The 27736-nt window shown below is 42.3% G+C and overlaps 1 protein-coding gene and 1 long non-coding RNA gene across 6 annotated transcripts in view; both read left to right on the top strand.

Annotated features, from left to right (window-relative positions):
* Positions 1-907: 907 nt before the first annotated feature.
* LOC119977808 lies at positions 908-6439 on the top strand. The gene is made up of 4 exons (XR_005463278.1): positions 908-1145; positions 1563-1662; positions 3009-3134; positions 6212-6439. It is a non-coding gene; the product is annotated as an uncharacterized LOC119977808 (long non-coding RNA).
* A 6018-nt stretch (positions 6440-12457) lies between these two features.
* kiz (kizuna centrosomal protein) overlaps positions 12458-27736 on the top strand; it is a 274733-nt gene continuing 259454 nt past the window's right edge. For 2 of the 5 annotated variants that reach the window (XM_038805982.1, XM_038806001.1), the window contains exon 1: positions 12458-12593. In XM_038805982.1, the coding sequence (XP_038661910.1) occupies positions 12529-12593 (65 nt within the window). In that variant the 5' untranslated portion in view covers positions 12458-12528. Of the gene's footprint in view, positions 12594-12665; positions 13088-26279; positions 26617-27736 lie in introns of those variants that run through there. The other 3 variants (XM_038805994.1, XM_038805988.1, XM_038806006.1) reach the window with 3 other exon arrangements.

Raw genomic sequence — 27736 nt, forward strand, 5'->3', positions numbered from 1 at the left:
TCGAAGCGACGGGAGAAGCTATCATCAAACAAATAGCGAAATATAGACATGTTTCCAAATTTGCACAATAGAGAACTTTTTTATTAAATAAGAGAAAAGCTTTTATTAGTGAATCGTGTTAATGACATCGTCAGTGTCCGTCATATACTATGTGGACATGGAGTGTTCATTTGCTTCTTCCTCACTGGTTAAGTCTCAGTTTTTACTCACTTGCTTAGATGTCAGTGACTACAGTTCAAAAGTAGAACTTTGAGTTGTGAAGCGCTTTGGCATATCCTGGGGGTATAATAAAGCACGATGCAAATACAAGTTATTATTTTCCGATTATGGAAATTACATTTGAATGAGGAATATAGAAAATAATCCTCCATGGAGTTCAAAACCTTCCTAATGTAAACTTTCCTACCGCTCACATTTCACTGTCCAATCAATTCCAGGGGGGAACATCTCACGAATTAAAACTGTAATTGCAGTTTCTCAACCAGGTTCCTGACAGGTATTTATCCTTATATAAATTATCGTGTTGGTAGGTTGTCACCGGGCCCCTGGGTTGCAATAGAGATTAACTGTATGAACCAGCAACTCCACTGATACCCAAATCTCAGTATGGTTTTACAGGGTTTACAAGGTGCTCCCCACCGGCCTCCAAGTCGACCCGCTTGGAAGGAAGCTTTCCTACTTAAATGCCCCTTTGGTAAATGACTGCCTCCCTAAGCCCTCCTTCCCTCCCTAAACCCTAACACCTCATCCACCCTCAGTCTCAGCTCTTGACCCACCTGCTCCACGCCTTCCCTTACCAGATGCACGCACTAAATGCCTCCTCAACCGAGAGGAACGCCGCGGGAGATAGCCAAATTACAAACAGTTTGGAGTTTGAGAAACCCAACAATTTCCTCCTACGGATCTGGATCGTCCCTGTTCTGTCTCTATAGATCTCAAGTTATCTATCTAGTGTAAGATAGTAATAAAGTTTACAGGCACTGATACGTGTTGTCAGCTGTTGCCTCATAACGGTGTTCTCTGCCAGATTAAAGTTGCTTAATGTTAAAGATAACTTGTAAACATTCTTGTAGGTTCGGAAGCCACGATTATTGTTCCAGTTAGAATGGTTAGTTTGCTGCGCCTTCCACGCCGTTGGGACGAAGGTTAGTTCGAATATTTCGTCCAGCGCACACATTTCTGTTTAAAATGTCAGTTTCATGCGGTCTTGGAACATCCATCTCACCTTAAGGTCGCTTGGATTCGAAAAGGACGCGAGGGGGGCGGAAATTGCTGTACTTGCCACCTAATACTACCGCAGATCTTTAGGTTTCGTTGTTCCCTTACTTTGTTAAAATATATATATATATTGCAAGCATGAAGGACCCACGGGATGGAACTAAACAAAATAAAGGCAAACTGTTTATTGTCCGTCATCCTGACAATATATTGTTAGAATTGCTTTAGCTGGTGATCTCGGCATTTGCCAGATAGGTAAATTATTACAGCCACGGCGGGTGGTGCGGAAGCGCTTTTCTCAACACGAAGCTGTAACATTCCCTTTATTTCTGTAACATATATAGGGCAGTGCACCAGATGCCTCGTAACGTGGATTTGGTTGCTAAGTAAACATGAATACCAATCGTGGCACCAGGAAGAGATCACGGACAAAGGCCTGCACAGGTGAGGAATTATTAATTTACACCAAAATATACCCAACCTTATTTTTTTTTAATGCCAAATGTGATCTTTCCCATCCAATAAATAATCCCGATCTTCCCTCGGAAGGAATGATAGCTTCGTCCCGCCAATCGATGAGGCATTGCGGGACAGTTCTTTAAAAGGGAGCTCCCAAATGGAAAATGGTCAAATTCTCAGATTATCCGCCGCTTTTTTTTTGCATGAGCTGTCTCAATAGGATTTAATCATAGCATTGGAAGTCATTGATTCGAAGAGAATACAAATATGCGCGGTACCTAGTGTGGGAAATGCTGCCGGCTCGCTGTCTAAATTCTTATTTTCAAAGTGGATCTCTATATTATCTCTCAACAACTTGGACTGTTGAATGCACTGAACTTTAAGAGCTGATCTGAAAGCATGCTTTGGTGAATATGTCCAAACGCACCTTCTAAATTGTATGTGTTATTCAGCTCTCAAGTGCTTGCACTTAACTGAAACACTTGCATGTAAAAAGCCATGAAATCAAACAGTGTGGTTTTAATAGTGAAGTGGCATGTTTCTCTAATTTCCCTTTAAATCTGTTCGGTGCATTCCCATCTGTACGTTTCTCTGTTGTAATGAAGTTGTTTTATCTTAAGAGGGAAAGAAACAATCCCTGTCGTGTGTTGTTAATGATCACTGCACAAGGTATGACTGAAGCAGCAGATGGCTGAAAAGTCACGTTAACTCATAGTTTTACCTTGTGTGTTAACCCTGCTGTCACAGCCCGAGGAACGTAGGAACAATGTGCCATTGCAGTTATTGTTGGGGAAATGCCTTAAAGGGGAATCATATGTTTTAAATGGTTTATATTTGTGTATATTAAAATGCAAATACAAATTGACAAGATCTAAATCCTTAAATGAAATATCGGGAGTGTATTCGCATTCTCTGCATACGTGCAATCTGCTATGCTGGCACGAGGAACAGAAAGGGCTGCGTGTTTCGAAGAGCATAAGGCATATGTACCTTTTTGATTAATCTGAGCAGCTATCTTCTGTCAAACAGTCCTAAGAAGATGTCGTGTTTTGCACATGGCGGAAAAATCGCCCTCCGCCCCAATAAACACAAAAGATGAATGTTACAATCCCATGCCAATGTGCAAAACTCAAGAACCCTCTAGTCACAACGCTGCGTAGCACAGGATGGTGATACTTGCTATATCCGCCCAGAAGCGGGCAAGATCTTGCGTTTCTTTTAAATTTGGAAATAATTGATTTGGGAAACACGATACAAAACTTTTATCTGAAATGGTTTTGTTTTTTCTCCTACCGCATAAATTATATGAGGTTTGTCTCTTTTTTAAACAGGTGCTTGAAATATCAAGTTATTTGATTGGAAGGGATAAATAAGTCGCCTGCTGAAGATGTCGACCACCTGATCAAGTATTACAGCACCCGCGCCAATACCAGAAATTCCCAAGGAACTCATTTCAGGTATACCTTCAGGCTGAGGCATACATTGCAATTCATTTAGATTTCTAAACTTGTGATATTATAGACAAAATGTGCAATATGACATATCAGCATCGAGCTATGTTTCAGGAAAATTACACAAAGTACATCAAATAACACCGTATTTATTTGGTAACCCAAAAAATTACTAAATCAAAAAAGAACTATAAAATCTAAAATACCTTTAAAAATAGCCATTTTACTAAAACATTCAACAATATGTTCCAAACGTAGGTCGGCCTCAGTTAAAGAGTGTGGAAACGATTAATGTTACACGTTGACCACTCAATCGGTGCTGGTTTTTTAAAAAGGTGTGTGAGTGAAACCTCAATATACAAATAGCCCGCGTGGCTGGTTTATTTGCCTTATCTGAGTCAAACGAATAATTGAACCCAATGTTGTGGCGAATGAATTTCGTCAATCGTCAGATAAAACCTGCTCTACATAAAACACTATGGCCAAATGTTGCAAGTCTCGCTGACTAGTCCCTGGGCAGCCAGATAATTCAGAAACTATTTGTATTAGCTGTTTATCAAATTATTAACAGCACAGATGTTGTTTGGCTGAAGAACAGCTGAACCTCTATCTCTAAGACAGTGAAACAAAGGTCTGCAGGAATAATTGTAGATGTGCATGGAATATTAAATTAATTTACTGCACTTAATTCTTATGCAAATCCTGACCCCTGATGCAGCATATCAATTACTTCCCTGCACAGGAAAAGGAAAATTCTCTCTTTTTTTGTAATTCAAGAAGAAAAACATTGAAAGGCATCAGACAGCAATACCAGTCGATGGTATTACCATATTAATTTACAACAGATGAGAAATACAGTTCTTCAGACATATGCAGCTTTAGATAGCTTTAGTGTTGGCAACAAAGACAAAAAAAATCTAAACAAGAGGCTTGCAGAAAGCTGCAGCTGTCTAAATGTGTGTGATCAGGCGGTTTCTATGTGGCTGAAGGGACTGGTCAATAAAACCTCGAGCCCCCTATTTTAAGCTTTCATCATATTTTTAATGAGGAAAAATGAATACGATGAATAATGCAGTTGGAACCTTCCTCGACCTTTCGGAGACCCCAGCGGTGAAATGATGTTTCTGTCTCCCTTCGTCACATACAATATGTGCTGCCTTTCAGCTCCCGGTAGCACAAACAAAAGCCATATAACAATATCAATTAATCATGCGGCAGGCAAACAAGGGTATTTATTCCCACTACAAATAGCCTCACAGTGAGCGCATGAATGGCCGTGATTAGCATGAGAAAAGAGGAGCAAAACTCTACAGTTCAACAGCTAAAGAGCAATTTGATGGGGCTGGGATGGGGAAATTGCTTGATTAGTGTCTGTTGAAGGAGCTGACAATTAGGCACCTCAGCTGTGAAACACGGTCGGGAAACAGCCAATGCACCCAGTCAAAACAAGAGAGTATACATTTCAGAAGTGAACCTTGTCATTTCAATATCGTGAGCATTATTCCAAACACAGGAACACATACTGGGTGGAATTCAATATTGCAATTCGCACCTCATAATGCATTATGCGTAATTTATAATTAAAAGGAACTCACACATTATAAAGTCATAGCCAATGCGGTGATAATTATGGCAAAATAATATCTTGATTTTGATTTATCCGCCTTGTGATTTCAACTGCAGCTTGTTGTGGTAATGTTTTCAGAAACATGTTCTGAAATATTATCTCAATATAATATTAATTATTATCATTTTAATGATTGAACACGTACACGCTCAGTGGGCTTAATGGAGATGTCATTCCAAAGTCAATACAGTAATTGTTTATTTACTACTTGTGTACACTTACAAAGGACTAAGAGTATTTTAAGAAAACATGGATATTCTGCCCTGTATTATTTTGTCTCGTGATTTAGACACATTTAACTCTGCAAATATATCTGGCGTGGCGAAATTTCTTCTTAGATTTAATATACATATATATTTTATTAACACAAATAATTTACACTTGACCAATTATTTTTTTCTTAAAATTAATTTGAGGATAAGTTTCTTCATTGCGGCTGGGCATATAGAATTCACATTAATCACTGTAGAAAACTCAATGTTTCAGTTTTTAAAAACCCAGAAAATTAAAATGGCGATCGTACTGTTCGATATAGGGGAAAACGCGATAAAATAAATAGAGCGAGGGCATCAAAGGGGGCAAAATCTTTAACGCAGAAGAGTCGATTTTATGATTCCATGATATAATGCGCTGTAATTTATTGGTGCATCAAGTAATCGAACTTGGTGATGGAAATATCCCTTCATATGCCCTGGGCTCATATTTATTAGATACTGTGTCGTGTTGGTGAAAACCCACTTGGCCGCACTACTCACAACGTAGCCTGTTACCAATTACTGTACTTCTAGTTTTACGAGAGACCCTTGTAACTCACCACAGCTTTCTTACACGGCACCTGATCCTTCAGATAACTAAGGCAGCTCCACTTCTCATGGCGATAGTAAGTTTGAGAAGCAGGGCTCAACGCAGATAAAGCTGAAATGGACATATATACATTTTACAGCATAATATCGTCTTTATAATGCAGTCAGATGGCGCAGGGAAACACATTCAGTTTAGAAGGCATCGGGCGAACCGCAGCTGCGGGCATATTAAGCCTTTGGTATGCAGACTGCTCTTCACAGTTAACAAATCATGTGCTTTCGGAAGCATTGCATACATACAATCTTATTGTAAGGATAGAAAACACATTTGATCTCGTCTTTTAGAAGTACATAGACTTGGATGTTGTATGCAAACCGAATGTCTTTCTACTTTTACCTGAACAACCTGAACCGGGTATGAGAGTATGATCAGTATGTAAACATTGTCACTTTCCAAGTTAAAGGGTGGCACAAAATTAAATCACAGCGAGTAATTATTTTGACCGCTTTATATAATTTTGTCAGATCTAATATAAAACGACCTCACAGTAAATCAGTTTATAAATCAGTCAGAACCATATTGCCTCAACTCATGGGAAATATCATGGCGAGGTATTTAAATTAATGTGAAGTTTATGCGTTTTATTTTTCAGTTATTCATATGTGAGCCAGCCAGAGTGTTTCCAGGCATATTGGAAGGTGTGTTTCTGTTGCACTTAGGACGTCTGATGTTTGATTCAGGCTGGATTTCGTTCTCCAGAGATGCACAACGCGATAAATGCAGCAATTTTCTCCAATGGGTAGTTTTGAAGAACATGGCAATTTCAAGCTGCTGGATGTTATTTAGTGTAATAAGAAATAAAACGATCCCATTTCTGAAATAACAGTGTCTGTCATCAGTTGAACTACACTGAAAAGGTAATTGTTTCCTGATGATAGATCCATTACAGCCGATCTTGGCCTGAAATCATCCAATGCAGCGTGAAAATGAAGGGCAAAATCGGTCTTTGCACCTTAAGCATCAGAGTAAGTTTGTGATGGACCAATAGCTGCGTGCCGCACTCAATCGAGCCAGCCTCTGGTCCTAGTCATTGAATTCTAAGTCTCAAAGGCTATATCACCTCATATTAGATCAGTTTTACTTTTTTCCTCCTAACACAATTACAATCAGGGGGAAATTGTTGAATGCGGTACACGGGGGCAATGACATTACTGTTTTAAGAGGAACTTAAAATTGTAGCCAAATGTATATGTGATTTAAAAAAATCATTTTCGACCTCGTCCTTGTTTCTTTGAAATATTTCTATGAAGGTTAATGATAGCGCACGATGATGAAAAATGCCAGAATGTGCCCCATGGTTTTGAGATACCACTGCATCGGCACAAAGATGAAGAGCAAGACTAGGGCATCAGAAACAAGTTCAAAGTACATCAGCGTCATAATTATTTTGACTTGCTGAAGATCGATTGCCCATAACAGTGCGAGTCGCCCGGTCACGGGGAGTATCAACAACCACCCCACATGGGGAAATAACAGTCGTTTCAGCACTGCTAATCGCTGGTGTGTTACATCGATCGATCGGGAACAAATCCTTGTCGAGAGGCGATGTGGATTAATATAGAACAAGTGTGTAGTGAGCTAGTGACACAGTTCCAATGTATGCATCATTAAATACGTGAAGAGAAATGCAAACGCGTTTGAAAGTACCAATTAGCATAAAAAAAACAGTTATGGCTTGTGCTGGCTATCTAATTGTACGTCGCCAAGACGAAGCAACCGTGTATCATTGGTAGTTCTATGCTTATGAGAGGTAAAATATATTAATAATCTTATGTATCGAAAGAAAAGAGAACATCCAGCCAAAAATAATGTAATAATACGAGGAAGGACATATAGAGAGGGAGACGACGGCATCGTTTCGTTTTCAGAAATCCTCATTTATTAGGCGTTTTTTAAAAAAGGAATCTATTGTGGGAAGGGCTGAGGGCACCCAGACAGTGGCTGGACCATACATTGTATCCTATTAACTCAGGTTGTAACTCTTAAAAGATGGTGGCAACAGATGATTCCGTGTGAGCGCTGTTCTACTTCTGACATTATTTATAGAGCCTGCTAATAGCCAGAACAGTGGAAACCAGGGCTAATTAAGCGTCCTTTTCCGCTGCTCCCACCATTTGACCCGTGCTACTGTCGCTGTCCTGGAGTGCAAACGCAAACGAGTGGAAAAGAGAGGAGCAGGGTTAACTGACTGAACCGATCTACATAAGACGCTTTGTTTATAGTTTATTAGCCATACAGCTTGAATAGACCAATTATCTGCATGTTACATATGTTTGACTACCAATCTGTCATTGTGAACAATGCTTTCACTTTTTTGTGCTGGGAGATTCAGAACACCGCAAGAGTTCTAACGCGAAACACCCATTCCTTAGTTTGGCAGCCCCTTTCCAACGAAAACAATGAATAAGTGGCAAATGGTGTAAAGCAAATTTTTCCCCCTATTTCGAAATAATATTAATCTTTATTTGTATTTCACGCCTGAGGCAGCACATGCTAAAATTCGCCAATCTAACAGTATGCCTTCAAACGCAATATTTAACTTCAGTATTATTTTACAAGGTGGATTTTTAACGTCATTCAACAATAATACTTTTGAGAAAATGCAGCCTCAGGCTTACATGAGAGACTGTTATTTTAATGAGTTTTAATGAGTTTACACAATTAAAATTGGATACGAGATTATATGACAGACTCCAGCATCATATTCAACTCTTTTTTTTATTATGTTGTGGATGTGTAACACAAAATGAACAAAGTAAATCTGAGATGCACAACGTGGACATTATATATTTCTTTAAAGCATTATGAACAACTGTTGATATGTATCGTGATTATAGTTGCATATCATGTGTCAGCAATTTTAAAGACCCGTATTAAATGATTTGTCCAACTAATTATAGTTACATTTATTGCCGATTGGTCTTTGTGAGGTTGTTGATCATGATCTTTTATTTGTTGCGGTGATCTGCCTGGAGTAAAGTGAAACAGATGCTCCTGTTCCGCTACTGTGTTTGTCAGCTGTTACTGTTTGTAAAAGGTCGAAGTAGGAGGCAGAGAAGGACTGGGCAACGAAGCAATTAAGGAGAAAAGGCAGAATGCTGCAGACTGGCTCCAGATTTATACAAGAGAGATGGGCAAAAAAAAGATACAGAAGTAGCTGGGTGATATAAAATCAAAAGATCTTCATACTCACATTAACATAGTTATTTATTCATTGATTTTTTGTTTCTATCTATATTCAGCACATATACAATATGCACTTCAAAAGGACTCATTATTCCAGTAGAACCGAACCATAAGACATTCTTTTCTTTCGTCAAATGCATTTATGTAATTTCATGCAGAAGCATTGAATATTGATTCGGTTATTGAATACGTGGCCTAATTGCGACACAATTATCAAAGTTACATAGTTATTGAACAAAAGAACACCTTTTTTTGCTTTACGCAAAGGTTGATTTTTAAGCTATGTTCAGTCCTTTAAAGGCACCCAATCTTATTGTCACCATAACTTTTGCAGTATCCCATAAACTTAATCAGAAAGAGAGAAAAAAGCCGAATCTCTGTGCAGGGAATCATAATGACGTTAACAGGCCTACTTACCAGTTCGTTCCAATGAATGTTTTAGTTTCTCACCGTTTAATCTTTGATAGGAAATAGTTTCCTGCATTTCGTAGGCAATTTTTGTTTTTTTTTAAATCCGAGGAATTTAATAAAAAGTACAACGTATCGCACGGCCGGTGATAGGGGTGGGCTAAATTACACATCTTTCGGTTCTGCATTCACGCGGAAGAGTTGTAACTCCATGTAAGTTCTGTTGCCCCATTTACACACGCATAGAACACGTGCTCGAATATTTCCATGATTTAGGATGACAGGCATGGCAGTGCTTTTCATGAAACGAAAGTTAGGCTGTAATGTCTAATCGCCTTCTAAAGTAAAACTATGAAACTCGAGTGGGTATTATTCAAATATTATCATTGTCATACAGACTGAAATGTACATAATATATTAAGCACAATGTAAAAACATGAGTGTACAGGACATGATTTGCCTAACCTCTACATACTGGCATGAATGGTACATTGTGCTGCGCAATGCAGTGAAGACATGTTGCAGCATGGAATGTAGATGTGGATTTTCAGATATTTGACAGTTTTCCTTAATGATCCAACAATCTGTCACAACAGTACGAACACATTGAAAATCTACTACAACAAATAAAGTCATATCAATATCATGCAGTCATCTTTTTTTCCCGAGCCGTGATTGATATGAGCCATCTTTGGTAGTTTAAAAAGCACGCCTTGGAACTGTAGTTCCCAGTGACAGCGAACATCCCACTTTCAAGCACAATTTTCTAATTATTCACAATTACTTCAGTGACAGTAAATCACAACTTAACCATTTTGGCAATTATATCTTTTACAGCAGGGAATAGGTCTCCCGTGTTCGGCTGAAACACGAATTAAATCCTGTAACTTGACACTGTCCGGGCGCAAGGATGGAATTGGACGAGGAGGATGTGAAATAAACGCTCCGCTGTTAGAATTAAAATATCGGATTATAATTTTATGTATTTTCATCCCTACTTGCATTTTTGTGATATTTCTGATTGGGTGCTTGGCATCCCAGATATGTACCTAAGATTTGTGATCACAGGGATTAAAAACAAAATATCTCAGGTGCTGGTGACATTTGGGAAGGACCACAAAATGATTTAGGCCCATTGAAAACACTGCACTGTCCAAAGTCTATCTTGAATGCATTTATATATAATTTTGTTTCGACAATGTTCAAGATGCGTAAAGTAAATCGAAATTCCGAACCTCATACAAAATGCTCAAGGAATCTTTATACAATTAACCGATATATCAAGGTAATCACATAAATATATTAAAACATGTAATAACTGCACGTCTTACGAAATTAAATATTTGATGATTATTTCATATATAAACTAAAAGTACTATCAGAGTGGATACAACTATGTCTGCACTTATCAAGGTGAGATGTGCTTGTCGAATTTGGCAATCTCACTCAAAGATGATTGTTCAGGGAATGGACGGTGTGACACAGTGATTCAATGGAAGGTGCAGAACCATTCTCATGGCTAGGTGGAAATTTTAACTCGCTGCGCCTGGCGGAAACTGAGCGGGAGGGCAATTAAAATAGAATGGGCGAAATTCCCACTTCACCCACTCTATTCTAATTTTAAACTGCCGGATTTGTCGGGTGTATTCAAGTACAAATCAGGGTATTTTTATTTGTATAGGCGCTCGTCATCATGTTAACCAAGAAGTCAACCGAGTGCACACAGTGACTCCCACGAAAGCATGAATCTGGACGGTTGGCATGTTTACCCTGTCCTCCACCCCAGACTTTAGAGAGTAGCCTTTGGGCCACCCAACTCCTCTGGCTTGGCCGATGAAGTCAGCCAACAGCGTCGTAATTAGATCTCGGGTTGGATTTTAAGCCCCTGCCAGTATTTTCATTGTGTGCGACGCAATGTCCCCTCAGTGGATCCCAGTTCTGAGAAAGGGTTAATTGGTTTCCTGATAATGACCCCCCTCCCACCTCCGACCCTTGCCGGGATAGGCATCTGAGCCTGGCCGGCAAGCTCCAGAAACCCCCATTGAGCTCATCTGCACCTCCCACTGACAGTCGACTTGTTTTTACACGCCAGGACATTTTTCTGACCGGGAGATAAAATTTGCATTTCAGTACCTTTATCATGGATTCCCAGGTTACATTGAGAACCGATAGGTATGGAGTAAGGCTCCTGCTACTCTGCCCTCAGCAATATGCTTTGCCTCAGCCACTGAAGAACATCCGCTGTTGCACCATTGTGGCATTTCTACCATTTCCCACACCAGCTGTCAATTAGTGCCAGGTGAAGGACAGTTCTATATTGCACCTATTCCTACTGGGAACTGAATTGAGGCAGCCCATTTCACGTAGAACCCTTACAGCCAGAGGAGACTTTCATTCAAACACCACACCATGACATGCATTTAAAGGATAGAGCATTATGAACACATTTGGCCTTTTATTCCCCATCTTAGTTCAGTATGTCAACTCATGGTGGATTCACAGATGCCTCAAGTTATCTGGTCTATTTCTCAACTGGAAATTCTTTATCGCAAAATTCCAGCCACTGAGCATGCACTAGCTATTGGATCATTAAGGTTGATCTGATCATCTTCTTGCCTGCCATTCATTTACATACATTTTCCAGCAGGAGTCAGGATCAGAAGTCGCGGATAAGTCTCTTGCTGTCCCCAGTTCGTGGGCACTGTGATCAATAGTTTTAACTCCATTATTCCAGATGCAATTGCCAAGGCACACACCAACAACTATTTTATTTAAAAGAACCTGAAATTTGTCCTGATTTTTCTATAACTACGTAATTGTTCAGAAAGCTGTGTGGAACACTGCCTTCATTCTTAAAGAAAATAGACGACCAGGTTGACAATGGAAAAGCCAAGTCGGTGGAACTCACAAGAGCCAGCTCTAAAGTTTCGAACAACTATAGATTATAGCATCTCTCACTGTTCGGTTATAAAATTGTGGCCGTTTTAATCTATCGTGTTATTAATATATATTAAAACACAATTCCAGTGTGTAAAGGGCTTCTCACTCTGCAGGGTGGCATCACACTTCTGAAATGAATGGCTGTGGCGACTATCGCTGAAATGATCTGCCAGTTTAAACATTTTAGTTTTAGGTTATTTCTGCCGATGGAGACTGAATGTTGTCTGAGCGAGGCAAGCTGGCCGAATGGAGGGGAGGGAAGTGAGTTGGGTAAGGGAACCTGTAGCATTGTTGTGATGGCTCCTGCTGGCCTCGGGCTGGGCCCGGGTCCAGGCGCGGTTGCCATGGCAACTGTGCAAGCCGGCGGCAGCGAACATGGCGGCGAACGAGCCGGCCTTCCTGGAGAAAGTGGGCGAACTGCAGCGGCAGTTGCATTGCAGGTGAGACTCGCGTCTTCTTTTCCCCACCTTTCGGACCGTGACCGAGTCGCCTCAAGCCGAACCGAAGGTCCGGCTTCCCTGGCTGTTCCCCCCCCCACCAGGCCTCCTCCCCGCAGGCCCCACGTGAAGCCTGGGACTCGAGTGGGACGTTCATCCGTCCGTGCCCGCGTTCACGGCTTTGACTCTCTTGTCACCCGTCGAGGGTTTGGAGCCACTTGCAGTTTGTTCTCAGCCGTCAGCAGAGGGTAGAAACGTATCTACACCGCGGGAACTGTATTTATCCTTCAAAATGAAGTAATGCCAAATGCGGATCGAGGGAAATTTGCATTTCTATAGCAACTTTCCACATGTTGTGACTTTAAGGTGCTTTCCCATCAATGGAGTAGCACCCTTTTAAGCACTGTCACCGAACTAACGAAGAGAAAACAGGACTACAATCAGAAAATGCTCGAAAAGCTCAGCAGGCCTGCTGGCGTCTGCGGCGGGAGAAACAGGTAACATTTCGAGTCCACAGAACTGAAGGGAAATGCCATGGGTTTTATGCTGTTGAAAAGGTGGGATAGTGAGGTGGAGCAAAATCAGGGATAGGTTTAGAGAGCAGGGGAGATTAGGTTACAAAGATGTAACGGAACAAAAGACAAATAAAGGGGGAATGGTAGTAGTAAATGAACAAATGATTCGTCCAGAGTAGATGTTCATTGGTCCAGGGTAGATGCCAATAGCAGAATAAAGGTCAGTGCTGTCTTAAAGCAAAATAACAGAATAATGGTCAATGATGTCTGCAAACAAAGCATGAGAACAAGATACAGACCGACACCAGGGGAAATGCAAAATGGAGGACAGAATTCATGTCTGAGTTTGTTGAACTCAAAAGTTCAGAAGGCTGCAAAGAGCCCAATTGGAAGATGAAGTGCTGTTCCCTGAGTTTGCATCACTGCACATTGCAGCAGGCTGAGGACAGAAGTGTGCGCGTGAGAGCAAAGTGGTGAATTGAAATGGCAAGTGACTGGAACGTAGTGGGCATACTTGTAAACTGCACAAGTTTTCGCCAAGTCTGCATTTACCCTCCCCACTGCATTGTAAGCAGCAAATATAATGGGTGCGATTTAACGGGAAAAAAGAGTTCTGTTTTGGGCGCGTTTTGCAAAGTGTTTTTTGGCACCGGCAGTGGCGAGAACGACCCCGCTATCAAACGGGACTTTTTTTTACTGGTCTACGCGAGGAATGCACTGGCAAAGCTAAACTTACCTTAATTTCAGGGCCAGGCTGGCAGTGCCAAGGTACCACCCTACCCTGAGCCCGACCACCCGGGTCCTCGATGGCCTGCGACACACCGGAAACGTAAGAGAAGGCCATTTAGTTCCTTGAGCCCGTCCCATGGTTCGGTCTTTCGGTCTGAGCTGGCTTGTATTGCTCCATTTCCCGTGCTTTTTTTCTCTTAATGCTCTCATGTAAGAAAAATCTATCAATCTGGCTTTACAGATTTACAGTTGATCCTACACTAATTCAAGATCTTTTAGAATCTCAACAGTGCAGAAGGAAGCCATTCAGCCATCGAGTCTGCACAGATTCTCTGGAAGAGCACCTTACCAAGGCCCGTTCCCCTGCCCTATCCCCTTAACCCCACCTAACCGTTACACTCGAGAGGGCAATTTAGCATGGTCAATCAAACTGACCTGCACATCTTTGGACTGTGGGAGGAAATTGGAGCACCTGGAAGAAATCCACGCAGACATGGGGAGAACATGCAAACTGCACACAGTCATCCAAGGTCGGATCGAAGCCAGGTCCTGGCGCTGTGAGGTAGCAGTGCTAACCACTGTGTTACCAGTACATCGTAGTGGTGGAGACGGGACCTTCGATTTCACTCAAAATGAATGAAATCTGGGGCGGCATAGTGGTGCAGGGGTTAGCACTGCTGCCTCATGGCGCTGAGGACCCTTGTTCAATCCGGGCCCCCGGCCACTGTCCGTGTGGAGTTTGCACATTCTGCGTGGGTCTCACTCAGAGTCTCACTTGGTAAAGAGAAATGTAGGTCCACTGCAGAGAGAAACTGGGGAATGCATAATAAGGGACAAAGAAATTGCTGAGCAGTTAAATACATACTTTGGTTCTGTCTTCACAAATGAGGACACAAATCAGATCCCAGAAATGTTGGAGAATGAAAGGTTTAGTGAGAGGGAAGAACTGAGGGAGATCAATATTAGTAGAGAGATGGTGCTGGGAAAACCAATGGGATTGAAGGCAGATAAATCCCCAGGGCCTGAGAATCTGCATCTCAGAGTGCTTAAGCAGGTGTCTCTGGAAATAGTGGATGGTCATCTTCCGGGATTCTATAGACTCTGGAACTGTCCCTGCAGATTGGAGGGTAGCTCACGTCACTCCGATATTCAAAAAGGGAGGTAGAGAGAAAGCAGGGAATTATAGACCAGTAAGCCTAGCATTGGTAGTGGGGAAAATGCTTGAATCCATTATCAAGGATGTTATAGGCACCAACGATATAGGTAAAAAACGAGATGAGGTCCTACAAGCTGAATTCAGGGAGTTAGGAGTTAAACTAAAAAGTAGGACTTCAAGGGTAGTAAACTCAGGATTGCTACCAGTGCCACGAGCTAGTCAGAGTAGGAATGTCAGGATAGATAGGATGAATGTGTGGCTTGAGAGATGGTGCAAGAGGGAGGGATTCAAATTCCTGGGGCATTGGGTCCGGTTCTGGGGGAGGTGGGACCAGTACAAACTGGACGGTCTGCACCTGGGCAGGACTGGAACCGATGTCCTAGGGGGGGTGTTTGCAAGAGTTGTTGGGGAGGGTTTAAACTAAGGTGGCTGGGGGATGGGAATCGATGCAGGAAGTGGGAAGGTAGTAAAACAGGGACCGAAGCAAAAGGAAGTAAGGGGGAAAGTGCAAGGCAGAGAAGACATAGTCAAAAATCAAAAAGGGCGGCAGTACAAGGTACAGTGACTGAGGGGAGCTCAGTGAATAGGCCCAGTAATACTAAAAGGAATAAAACTGGAGATGTTAAGATACAAAACAGAGGCAAAAAAACCAACATAAGTGTACTTTACTTGAATGCTCGTAGTATTCGGAATAAAGTAAATGAGTTGATGGCGCAAATCATCGTGAATGACTATGATTTAGTGGTCATTACTGAAACTTGGTTAAAGGATGGTCACGACTGTGAGTTAAATATCCGAGGGTATCAAACTATTCAGAAAGACAGAGTGGATGGTAAGGGAGGTGGTGTAGCTCTGTTATTTAAGGATGGCATCCGGGCAATAGTAAGGGATGACATCGGTGCTATGGAGGGTAAGGTTGAATCCATTTGGGTGGAAATCAGGAATAGTAAGGCGAAAAAGTCACTGATAGGAGTAGTCTATCGGCCACCAAATAGTAACGTTATGGTGGGGCAGGCAATAAACAAAGAAATAACTGATGCATGTAGAAATGGTACAGCAGTTATCATGGGGGATTTTAATCTACATGTCAATTGGTTTAACCATGTCGGTCAAGGCAACCTTGAGGAGGAGTTTATAGAATGTATCCGCGATAGTTTCCTAGAACAGTATGTAATGGAACCTACGAGGGAATAAGCGGTCCTAGATCTTGTCCTGTGTAATGCGACAGGATTGATTCATGATCTCATAGTTAGGGATCCTCTCGGAAGGAGCGATCACAATATGGTGGAATTTAAAATACAGATGGAGGGTGAGAAGGTAAAATCAAATACTAGTGTTTTGTGTTTAAACAAAGGAGATTACAATGGGATGAGAGAAGAACTAGCTAAGGTAGACTGGGAGCAAAGGCTTTATGATGGAACAGTTGAGGAACAGTGGAGAACCTTCCAAGAGATTTTTCACAGTGCTCAGCAAAGGTTTATACCAACAAAAAGGAAGGACGGTAGAAAGAGGGAAAATCGACCATGGATATCTAAGGAAATAAGGGAGAGTATCAAATTGTAGGAAAAAGCATACAAAGTGGCAAAGATTGGTGGGAGACTAGAGGACTGGGAAATCTTTAGGGGGCAACAGAAAGCTACTAAAAAAGCTATAAAGAAGAGTAAGATAGAGTATGAGAGTAAACTTGCTCAGAATATAAAAACAGACAGTAAAGGTTTTTACAAATATATAAAACAAAAAAGAGTGGCTAAGGTAAATATTGGTCCTTTAGAGGATGACAAGGGAGTTTTAATAATGGGAGATGAGGAAATGGCTGAGGAACTGAACAGGTTTTTTGGGTCGGTCTTCACAGTGGAAGACACAAATAACATGCCAGTGACTGATAGAAATGAGGCTATGACAGGTGAGGACCTTGAGAGGATTGTTATCACTAAGGAGGTAGTGATGGGTAAGCTAATGGGGCTAAAGGTAGACAAGTCTCCTGGCCCTGATGGAATGCACCCCAGAGTGCTAAAAGAGATGGCTAGGGAAATTGCAGATGCACTAGTGATGATTCACCAAAATTCACTAGACTCTGGGGTGGTCCCGGTGGATTGGAAATTAGCAAACGTAACACCACTGTTTAAAAAAGGAGGTAGGCAGAGAGCGGGAAATTATAGGCCAGTGAGCTTAACTTCGGTAGTAGGGAAGATGCTGGAATCTATCATCAAGGAAGAAATAGCGAGGCATCTGGATAGAAATTGTCCCATTGGGCAGACGCAGCATGGGTTCATAAAGGGGAGGTCTTCCCTAACTAATTTAGTGGAATTTTTTGAGGACATTACCAGTGCAGTAGATAACGGGGAGCCAATGGATGTGGTATATCTGGATTTCCAGAAAGCCTTTGACAAGGTGCCACACAAAAGGTTGCCGCATAAGATAAAGATGCGTGGCATTAAGGGTAAAGTAGTAGCATGGATAGAGGATTAGTTAATTAATAGAAAGCAAAGAGTGGGGATTAATGGGTGTTTCTCTGGTTGGCAGTCAGTAGCTAGTGGTGCCCCTCAGGGATCCGTGTTGGGCCCACAATTGTTCACAATTTACATAGATGATTTGGAGTTGGGGACCAAGGGCAATGTGTCCAAGTTTGCAGATGACACTAAGATGAGTGGTAAAGCGAAAAGCGGCTACCTTCCCCCGATTCCCGTCCATTTTCCCCTGATTCTTGGCCACCCGACTATTCTTCCTCTTGTACGTTGGCCACAAACAGGTCCCGGAACAATTGCATGAATGGCTCCCACATTCTATGGAAGCCGTTGTCTGACCCTCGGATGGCGAATTTGATTTTCTCCATTTGGAGAGATTCCGAGAGGTCGGACAGCCAGTGTGCAGCTCTGGGCGGTGCTGCTGACCGCCATTCAAACAGGATTCTACGGCGGGCGATCAGGGAGGCAAAGGCAAGGGCGTCCGCCCTCCTCCCAAGGAATAGATCTGGCTGGTCTGAAACCCCGAAGACCGCCACTATCGGGCATGGCTCCACCCTCACCCCCACCACTTTGGACATAGCCTCGAAGAAGGCTGTCCAGTAATCCACAAGTCTGGGGCAAGACCAGAACACGTGGGCGTGGTTGGCCGGGCCTCTTTGGCACCGTTCACATCTGTCCTCCACCTCCGGGAAGAACCTACTCATGGAATACAATGTTGACAAATGTGAGGTTATCCATTTTGGTAGGAATAACAGCAAACGGGATTATTATTTAAACAAAATATTAAAGCATGCTGCTGTGCAGAGAGACCTGGGTGTGCTAGTGCATGAGTCACAGAAAGTTGGTTTACAGGTGCAACAGGTGATTAAGAAGGCAAATGGAATTTTGTCCTTCATTTGCTAGAGGCATGGAGTTTAAGACTAGGGAGGTTATGCTGCAATTGTATAAGGTGTTAGTGAGGCCACACCTGGAGTATTGTGTTCAGTTTTGGTCTCCTTACTTGAGAAAGGATTTACTGGCACTGGAGGGTGTGCAGAGGAGATTCACTAGGTTAATCCCAGAGCTGAAGGGGTTGGATTACGAGGAGATGTTGAGTAGACTGGGACTGTACTCATTGGAATTCAGAAGGATGAGGGGGGATCTTATAGAAACATATAAAATTATGAAGGGAATAGATAGGATAGATGCGGGCTGGTAGTTTCCACTGGCGGGTGAAAGCAGAACTAGGGGCATAGACTCAAAATAAGGGGAAGTAGATTTAGGACTGAGTTTAGGAGGAACTTCTTCATCCAAAGGGTTGGGAATCTATGGAATTCCTTGCCCAGTGAAGCCATTAAGGCTCCTTCATTAAATGTTTTTAAGGTAAAGATAGATAGTTTTTTGAAGAATAAAGGGATTAAGGGTTATGGTGTTCGGGCCGGAAAGTGGAGCTGAGTCCACAAAAGATCTCATTGCCTGGTGGAGCAGGCTCGAGGGGCCTACTCCTGCCCCTAGTTCTTATGTTCTTATGGGATCAAAGGCTATGGGGAGAAAGCAGGATTTGGCTATTGAGTTGGATGATCAGCCATGATCGTGATAAATGGCGGAGTAGGCTCGAAGGGCCAAAAGGCCTCCTTCTGCTCCTATCTTCTATGTATCTATGTAACTCAAAGATGTGCAAGGTAGGTGGATTGGCCAAGCTAAATTGCCTCTTAATTGGAATAATAATAATAATTCCAATTATGAGTGGTAAAGCGAAAGGCGGCTACCTTCCCCCGATTCCCGTCCATTTTCCCCTGATTCTTGGCCACCCGACTATTCTTCCTCTTGTACGTTGGCCACAAACAGGTCCCGGAACAAATAATTATTATTATTATATACAGAAAGCTGAATTCAGTATAAACCTGAGGTTTATTAAAGGTTCTAATGGAGAGTATTTTAATTGTGTTACTTCTAAATAAAATTTTAACTATATTGCCAATGTTCACTTGGATTAAATCACTTGGATTCATCAATGCAAACTACCACTAGTATATGAATATCCATCTTAAAAAGTTGAAATGGAAGATATTTTATCCAATTAAGATGAATCAATTGTTTAATCCCTTCTACAAGTGCTGCAGACCTTTTTAGGTCAGAACTTCAGGTCCTGGGAAAGAGATGCCAAAAGTGTTGATTCCTCAGTGGTTAGATCACTTACGTTCAGAAGTTCTAGGGATAGTTCAAACAGCACATATTTGTGATTTCTGTTGCTTGTTTATTATTTCAGAAATCCTCAATTTAAAATATACTACCAGGTATGGATATTTTCAGTATAACTGACATAACATTTTTGCTGAATAAATTTGTGGCAAAATTCCAGTTAACCTTTAATTTCATAAATGGCATCAGTTTTCAAAAAAGTGATCCAGTGACTAAAATGTCACTATTAATGCTAATGTATCAAGTGAATTTCTCACTGTAATTACAACAGAAATAATAGTTGTATTGCACGAGGAGCTGTTGATGAATTAGTCATTTTTGTCCAATTTTTGATATTTTTTGTTTCATACTTTTTTTGTGCATGAACCTAATCTAGAATTTGAACACCTATTTGAAAAGGCCTGTTTTATTTTCTTGTTGAAGGGTTAAAAACATTTACACAAATAGGTGGAACTGAATACAAGAGTCAGTGTTTTATCCTTCTCACAGGATCTAAATTTTATAAATATTTTGTGACCCCCTCAGAGCTTGATCTTCAAAAAGAAGAAGCAGAAGCGAAATACTTCTGATGCTAGAAATCTGAAATGAAAATAGAAAATGCTGGAAATACGTGGGTCAGGCAGCATCTGTGGTGAGAAAAACAGTTAGATGTTTTTGGTCTGTGGCCTTTCATCAAAGTTTGTTTTGATGAAAGGGCACTGACCTGAAACATTAATACTGTTTTTCTTTCCACAGTTGATACCTGACCTGCTGAGCATTTCTGGCAGATTTTTGTTTTTAATTCATATAGAAGAAATTCCAGTTCTTCATCAGCAGTTGAATGGCAGCACCTGCACACATAGAACATAGAACATAGAACAGTACAGCACAGAACAGGCCCTTCGGCCCTCAATGTTGTGCCGAGCCATGATCACCCTACTCAAACCCACATATCCACCCTATACCCGTAACCCAACAACCCCCCCCCTTAACCTTACTTTTATTAGGACACTACGGGCAATTTAGCATGGCCAATCCACCTAACCCGCACATCTTTGGACTGTGGGAGGAAACCAGAGCACCCGGAGGAAACCCACGCAAACAGGGGGAGGACGTGCAGACTCCACACAGACAGTGACCCAGCCGGGAATCGAACCTGGGACCCTGGAGCTGTGAAGCATTTATGCTAACCACCATGCTACCCTGCTGCCCCCACACACAATTACAGTCATTTTGTCTTCATCCCTCATCTCCCTTATAAGAACTAGCTTCTCCATCATATTCGAGCAGGCATATATAACTATCATACTGTACCTTGAAAACGTTTTTTAAAAATCTACTTAATTTTGATACATCAATTTTATCCATATCAAAATAATCTAATGGAACAGCATATGGCATCAGAAAATATCATCGTAATTATGCCCAAGAGCACTCAATACATTATCAGCAACAAGTCATGATTGTGGAGATCGGGGCAGCACGGAGATACAGTAGTTAGCTCTGCTACTTCACGACACCAAGGACCCGAGTTCGATCCCGGCCCCAAGTCACTATCTGTGTGGAGTTTGTACATTCTCCCCGTGTCTGTGTGGTTGGATTGGCCACATTAAATTGGCCCTTAATTGGAAATAAATAATTGGGTGCTCTAAATTTATTTTAAAAATATAATTTAGCAGATCATGTTATCAGTACATTGATCTCCAGCAAATTCATCAAGTCTCAACAGTGCTTGCTGATATTCCCTTTTTGATACTCCCATCTTGATACCATTGGCTGCTGAGACCCCTTGTTAAGTGTTGATGCAGCTCTCTTAAAAACTAATTTCTACATGAAATGGCGCTTACTGCTTCCCATGGACTTAATATGACTACTGTGGCTACCCACCTCAGAGAGACATACAATATTTGAGCAGCAGCAGAAGTAGGCCTTTACAGCCCCTGAAGCAAATAGGAACAAATAGGGGAACATGTAGATTAGTAGTGTATGATGATGCATCACAAGTAATCATTATTTTGTGTAGCTTATTTAATTGCTTTCAGGAATCAAAAGAAAAGATTCCTTGAATTTTCTTTGAAAGACTGGGCAGGTTAGGTGGTTGGACCATTATATAAATTGCCCCTTAGTGTCCAGGAATGTGCAGGTTAGGTGGGGTTACGGGGATAGGGTGGGGGAGTTGGTCTCGGAAGGGTGCTCTTTCAGAGGGTTGATGCATTCTCAATGAGCCGAATGGCCGCCTTCTCCACTTTAGGGATTCTTTGAAGTAGTCCACAGATTTTCTTTTTCTTTTTGGACTCACCTGGAGTTAGCATCACTGGCAAATAGTACATGTCTAATAGATAGAGTTGCTTAAATCACAAAGCACATTAATTCTGAAATAAATTATTTGCTGATTCATTGGACAAATGTTGTAGCGGTGGATTTTGCACATTCTCCCCGTGTTTGCGTGGGTTTTGCCCCCACAACCCAAAGATGTGCAGGGTAGGTGGATTGGCCACGCTAAATTGCTCCTTAATTGGGAAAAAATGAATTGGGTACTCTAAATTTATTTTAAAATTGTTGTAGTGGTGATCTTTGCATGTTAAGGTAGTATAGTTTTGATCCTTTGTCAATGCTAAATGAGACAATTTCAGCTCAAATGACAGCAATGGCCTTGTTGTTCTAGGATTAGGGAAATGTTAACTAGGTTTCTTGCTCTTGACTTCATTCGAGTGCTTCTGAAAGTGCAGCACAGTGGACATTGAATGTGATGGCCGATATTCACTGTCCAGACCCACACATGAGCAGTGGCATCTTGAATCAGGTATTTGTGTTTTTCTGTTGCTGGTGGAGCTGGATCCTACAATGGGTTGGTCAGCTTCAGGAAAAGAGTTAGTTACTATTCAAGCTCTAGTTACATAAAGTTTTAATGTAGGGCCCAATCGAACGGCCTCGTCATGCTATTCTCGGTGTTGCAACAAGGGCGTTAAAGCTCGCGAGAGGCCCAGATGGCACTGCCAGGGTGCCAGATTGGCAGTGTCAAGGTGCCTGGGTGCCAGGTTACCCATGTAGGGGTTGGCCCCAGAGGTGCCCTGCCCTTCTGAAGTGGGGTCAGGGGACTTGAGGACCCCCTAATCGGTAAGTTGGGGCATGGAGGGGGGGGGGGGGGGGGCATCAGGAGGCCGCGGTGTGGGTTCGAGAGATTGAGGCGGCTCGTCAGTGTAGGAAATGAAGGTAAGTGTGGCCTCGGTGCGGCGTTCCCCACAGAGGCCCCCCAAGAAAACCAAACTCCCGTTTAATAGTGCGGGTGCAGCGCCGAGAAGCACCCCACTATTCGGGCCCTAAATGGAACTTTTTTTTTTCCAGTTAAATTGCGCGTGTAATCTTTGCCTCTGCATTCTCTTGTTTGTTCGCTTGTTCACATGGAATTTTCCTACACTTATAATCTATGTCCTTTCAAACTTAAATGGAGACATGCAAGTTATAGTTTCAACTGCAGCATTATGTGAAACAGGTGAAAGCATGTAAAATATACTTTTATTCACATAAAACATTTGTTTAATATTTTGAAGGTATGCTCAAGTATACAAATACTTTGATAAGATTTTTTTTCATTCTTTTTAAGATAAATTTAGAGTACCCAATGATTTATTCCAATTGAGGGGCAATTTAGCATGACCAATCCGCCTACCCGGCACATCTTTGAGTTGTGGAGGTGAGACCCATGCAAACACGAGGAGAATGTGCAAACTCCACACAGACAGTGACCCAGGGACAGGATTAAATCCGGATCCTTAGCGCCGTGAGGCAGCAGGGCTAACCACTGCGCCACCGTGCCGCCCCCAAAATACTTTGGTAAGATAGCAGGGAATTAAACCTGCAGCAGTTGAACTATCTGACAAAATACATGTCATGGTTATTTCATTTTTATTTTTATAAATGTTTTTATTCAGTTTTCGTATTTTATATTGAACAAATTACAAATTGTTAGGAGAGAGAAAAAAAAACAAACAAAAACAAACACGCAAAAATTAACACACATATTTACAGGTAAGCATCTTCGTAGTAGTAACTGCGCCCCCCCCCCCCCCCCCCCTCAACATGTTTATTTAGCTTGGTTTTGGGCCTTAGCTAGCCATCGAACCCCCGTAACGAACCTGTAGCCCCCCCCCCCCTCCCGCTACCTTCCCCCGACTATTCTTCCTCTTGTACATTGGCCACAAATAGGTCCCGGAACAGTCGCATGAATGGCTCCCACGTTCTGTGGAAGCCGTCGTCCGACCCTCGGATGGCAAATTTGATTTTCTCCATTTGGAGAGATTCCGAGAGGTCGGACAGCCAGTCCGCAGCTCTGGGCGGTGCTGCTGACCGCCAGCCAAACAGGATTCTACGGCGGGCGATCAGGGAGGCAAAGGCAAGGGCATCCGCCCTCCTCCCCAGGAATAGATCTGGCTGTTCTGAAACCCCGAAGACCGCCACTATCGGGCATGGCTCCACCCTCACTCCCACCACTTTGGACATTACCTCGAAGAAGGCTGTCCAGTACTCCACGAGTCTGGGGCAGGACCAGAACATGTGGGCGTGGTTGGCCGGGCCTCTTTGGCACCGTTCACATCTGTCTTCCACCTCCGGGAAGAACCTACTCATACGGGTTCTTGTTAAGTGGGCTCTATGTACCACTTTTAGTTGCGTCAGGCTGAGCCTTGCGCACGTGGAGGTGGAGTTGACCCTATGCAGTGCTTCGCTCCAGAGTCCCCACCCGATCTCCATCCCCAGGTCGTCCTCCCATTTCCTCCTTGTTGCGTCCAGTACGGTGTCATCCCTATCTACCAGTCGGTCATACATGTCACTACAGTTCCCTTTCTCTAGGATACTTGCGTCCAGTAGGTCTTCCAGTAGTGTCTGTCGTGGCGGTTGTGGGTACGTCCTTGTCTCCTTTCGTAGGAAGTTTTTGAGCTGCAGGTACCGTAGCTCGTTCCCCCCAGCTAGCTGAAATTTCTCTGTCAGTTCGTCCAGTGTTGCGATCCTGTCGTCCGTGTACAGGTCCCTGACTGTCAGTGTCCCCCCGTCCTGCCTCCACCTTTTGAAGGTGGCGTCGGTCAGTGCTGGTTTGAACCTATGGTTGTTGCAGATGGGAGCCCTGTTCGACATTTTGGTCAGGCCAAGTTGCTGCCGCAGTTGGTTCCAGGATTGGAGGGTGGCTGTCACCACTGGGCTGCTGGAGTGTTTTTTGGGTGGGGATGGGAGTGCTGCCGTGGCGAGGGCCCGGAGGGAGGTTCCCATGCAGGAGGCCTCCTCCGCACGCACCCACTCAGCTTCTGGCTCCTGGATCCATCCCCTTACTCGCTCGGCTGTTGCTGCCCAGTGGTAGAGTTGTAGATTCGGGAGGGCTAACCCTCCCCTGGTTTTTGTTTTTTGTAAGACCTTCTTTGGGATCCTAGCATTTTTACCCCCCCATACGAACGCCATGATGAGTTTGTCCAGCGCTTTGAAAAAGGCCTTGGGGATGTAGATCGGAATGGATCTAAACAGGAAGAGGAACCTGGGCAGTACGTTCATTTTGATCGTCTGAACTCTCCCCGCGAGGGAGAGCGGGAGTGTGTTCCATCTTTGCAGGGTCATGGTTATTTCATGATGATTCTTGGTGAATAAATTTGATTTACGCCACTTTCTTCCACTTGGTAGAACTTTTGCCTTTAGGTCGGAAGATAGAAAAGGCTGAAAGCTCTATTCAAGGGCATACGCAGATAACTTAGGTGGACATTTCAGTGTGATACTTATTGAGTGCTGTACTGTTGCAGGTAGCTGTTCTTTGACCTAGACATTAAAATGAGATCTGTAAAATGTGGAAGCTAAAGATCTTTAGCATTGTTGAAGACCTGCTTTTTAGTTGAATTGGACATTCTGAATTCTCCCTCAGTATACCCGAACAGGCGGCGGAGTGTGGTAACTAGGGGATTTTCACAGTAACTACATTACCATGTTAATATCAGCCTACTTGTGACATTAATAAAGATTATTATTAACTAAAACACATATTAACTAGTTATTCATTACATCTGTTGTTTGTGGGGCCTGAGTGTGCAGAAATCGGTTGGTCTTTTGGTTGTTTACATAATAATGATTGCACCTCAGAAGTAAGGCCTTTTTAGATGTCTTGAAGTTGTGATATACTATTATATTAGGCAGCACTTTTTTTCTTAAAAGCTTAAGCAGATCTTGGCAGCAATTCCAGAAATGAAGGAACAAATGGGAAAGGACCAACTACGTTCTTCATAGAATATACAGTGCAGAAGGAGGCCATTCGGCCCATCAAGTCTGCACCGGCTCTTGGAAAGAGTACCCTACCTTCACCCTTATCCCCATAACCCAGTAACCCCACCCAACACTAAGGGCAATTTTGGACACTAAGGGCAATTTATCATGGCCAATCCACTTAACCTGCACATCTTTGGAATGTAGGAGGAAACTGGAGCACCCGGAGGAAACCCACGCACACACGGGGAGGATGGCAGACTCCGCACAGACAGTGACCCAAGCTGGGAATCGAACCTGGGACCCTGGAGCTGTGAAGCAATTGTGCTAACCACTATGCTACTGTGCTGCCCTAGTTAGTTATTTTTAGTTTTCTTTGTTTTTGTTTTCTCTGAAAGGTGACAGAACCTAGTGTGACAGACAGAACTAGATATGCATAATGATGTGTATAGACAGATTGTATTTTTTAAAATTTAAAATGAAAATCTTCTGTCACTTTAATTATATTTGGTCTGTCAGCAATAACAGCTATTTAACAAAAAAGCTCAGGTAAAATATCATCATATTTGTTCCCTCCAATTCTCAACTTTCTTCTTAGTCAAGGTTTATGGGCTAAGTAACAATTGAAAAAAATCTGAGCACACTGCTGATCTTCCAGAGGAGTGGCACGTAGCTGATATCCCTGGAAGTTTATTTGATCACAAGGTTGCATCTGAATCCTACTGGAAACTAGAAGGCTTTCAACACTCACTAGTCTAGACTTTAGGGTGAGATATTTGCATTTTAGTTGGTGAATTTCCAAAGCCCAAGTGAATATGAATGCTCTTCCATAACAATAATTACTATTCTGTTTCCAACTGATTATTTTTAAGTTGAACTCAAGGTCACCACACACTGAAACTATAAACTGATTGGCATATTCGTCTGTGACTCCACAATTGCTAAAGCGCCACAATTATATTTGGATAGCAGGAATGGACAGTGTCTTAATAACTTGTGCAAGTGTGTTCTATGACTGTAGTCAATAGCTTTAAGGAACAGTGAATCAGAGACTATTCACAGTACTCATTAAAAAAAAGGAAACCTGAGATTCATGCCCTGCTGTTTTAATACAAATGCACTTGGCTTGCATGCGATCCAAGAGGAAACTGTAATGCTGATCAACGAGTTAAATCATTTATTGCGAGAGGGTGTTTACATTGGTTGTTCTTAAAGAAGTTATAATCAGCACAAGGATTTCCAGTGTGTAATAACAATAATTTTTAACAAATAAGTTTAGAGTATTCAATTTTTTTTTCTGATTAAGGGGCAATTTAGTGTGGCCAATCCACCTACCCTGCGCATCTTTAGGGTTGTGGGGGTGAGACCCATGCAGACACGGGGAGAATGTGCAAACTCCACACTGATAGTGACCAGGGTCCTCGTCGCCGTGAGGCAACAGTGCTAACCACTGTACCACCATGTCACCCCCAAAATGCTTTAAATTTAAGTTATATTTCCTTTCTTGTTCCCTCCTTTGCAGCCAATGTGTCTCTGTGGGTATTCTTCAATCTGTTTGGTTGAAGACCCTTCTTGCTGCTTTCCTTGCTCTCACATGTCACAAATCCACAGTGGAGGACAACAAACTTGTATCAACATTGATAATGTACTGAAGACTTGGCATGGGCTTTGAATTTCTGACTTTCTGACTTGGGTATGAGATGTTACCAACCATTTTAGACTATAGGAAGGCACAGCAATTAGATCTTGTGTCATGAAAGGGACACACCATGTTACACACAGCTGCACCTCAGTAACAGAATAATAAATCATATATTACATGATATAATGCTATTACTATAAAATTCCATATCCTCCAACTTATTGTGAGCAAAACTGCAAAATGTA

Source organism: Scyliorhinus canicula, chromosome 1 (assembly GCF_902713615.1).
Source record: "Scyliorhinus canicula chromosome 1, sScyCan1.1, whole genome shotgun sequence".
Taxonomy (NCBI): domain Eukaryota; kingdom Metazoa; phylum Chordata; class Chondrichthyes; order Carcharhiniformes; family Scyliorhinidae; genus Scyliorhinus; species Scyliorhinus canicula.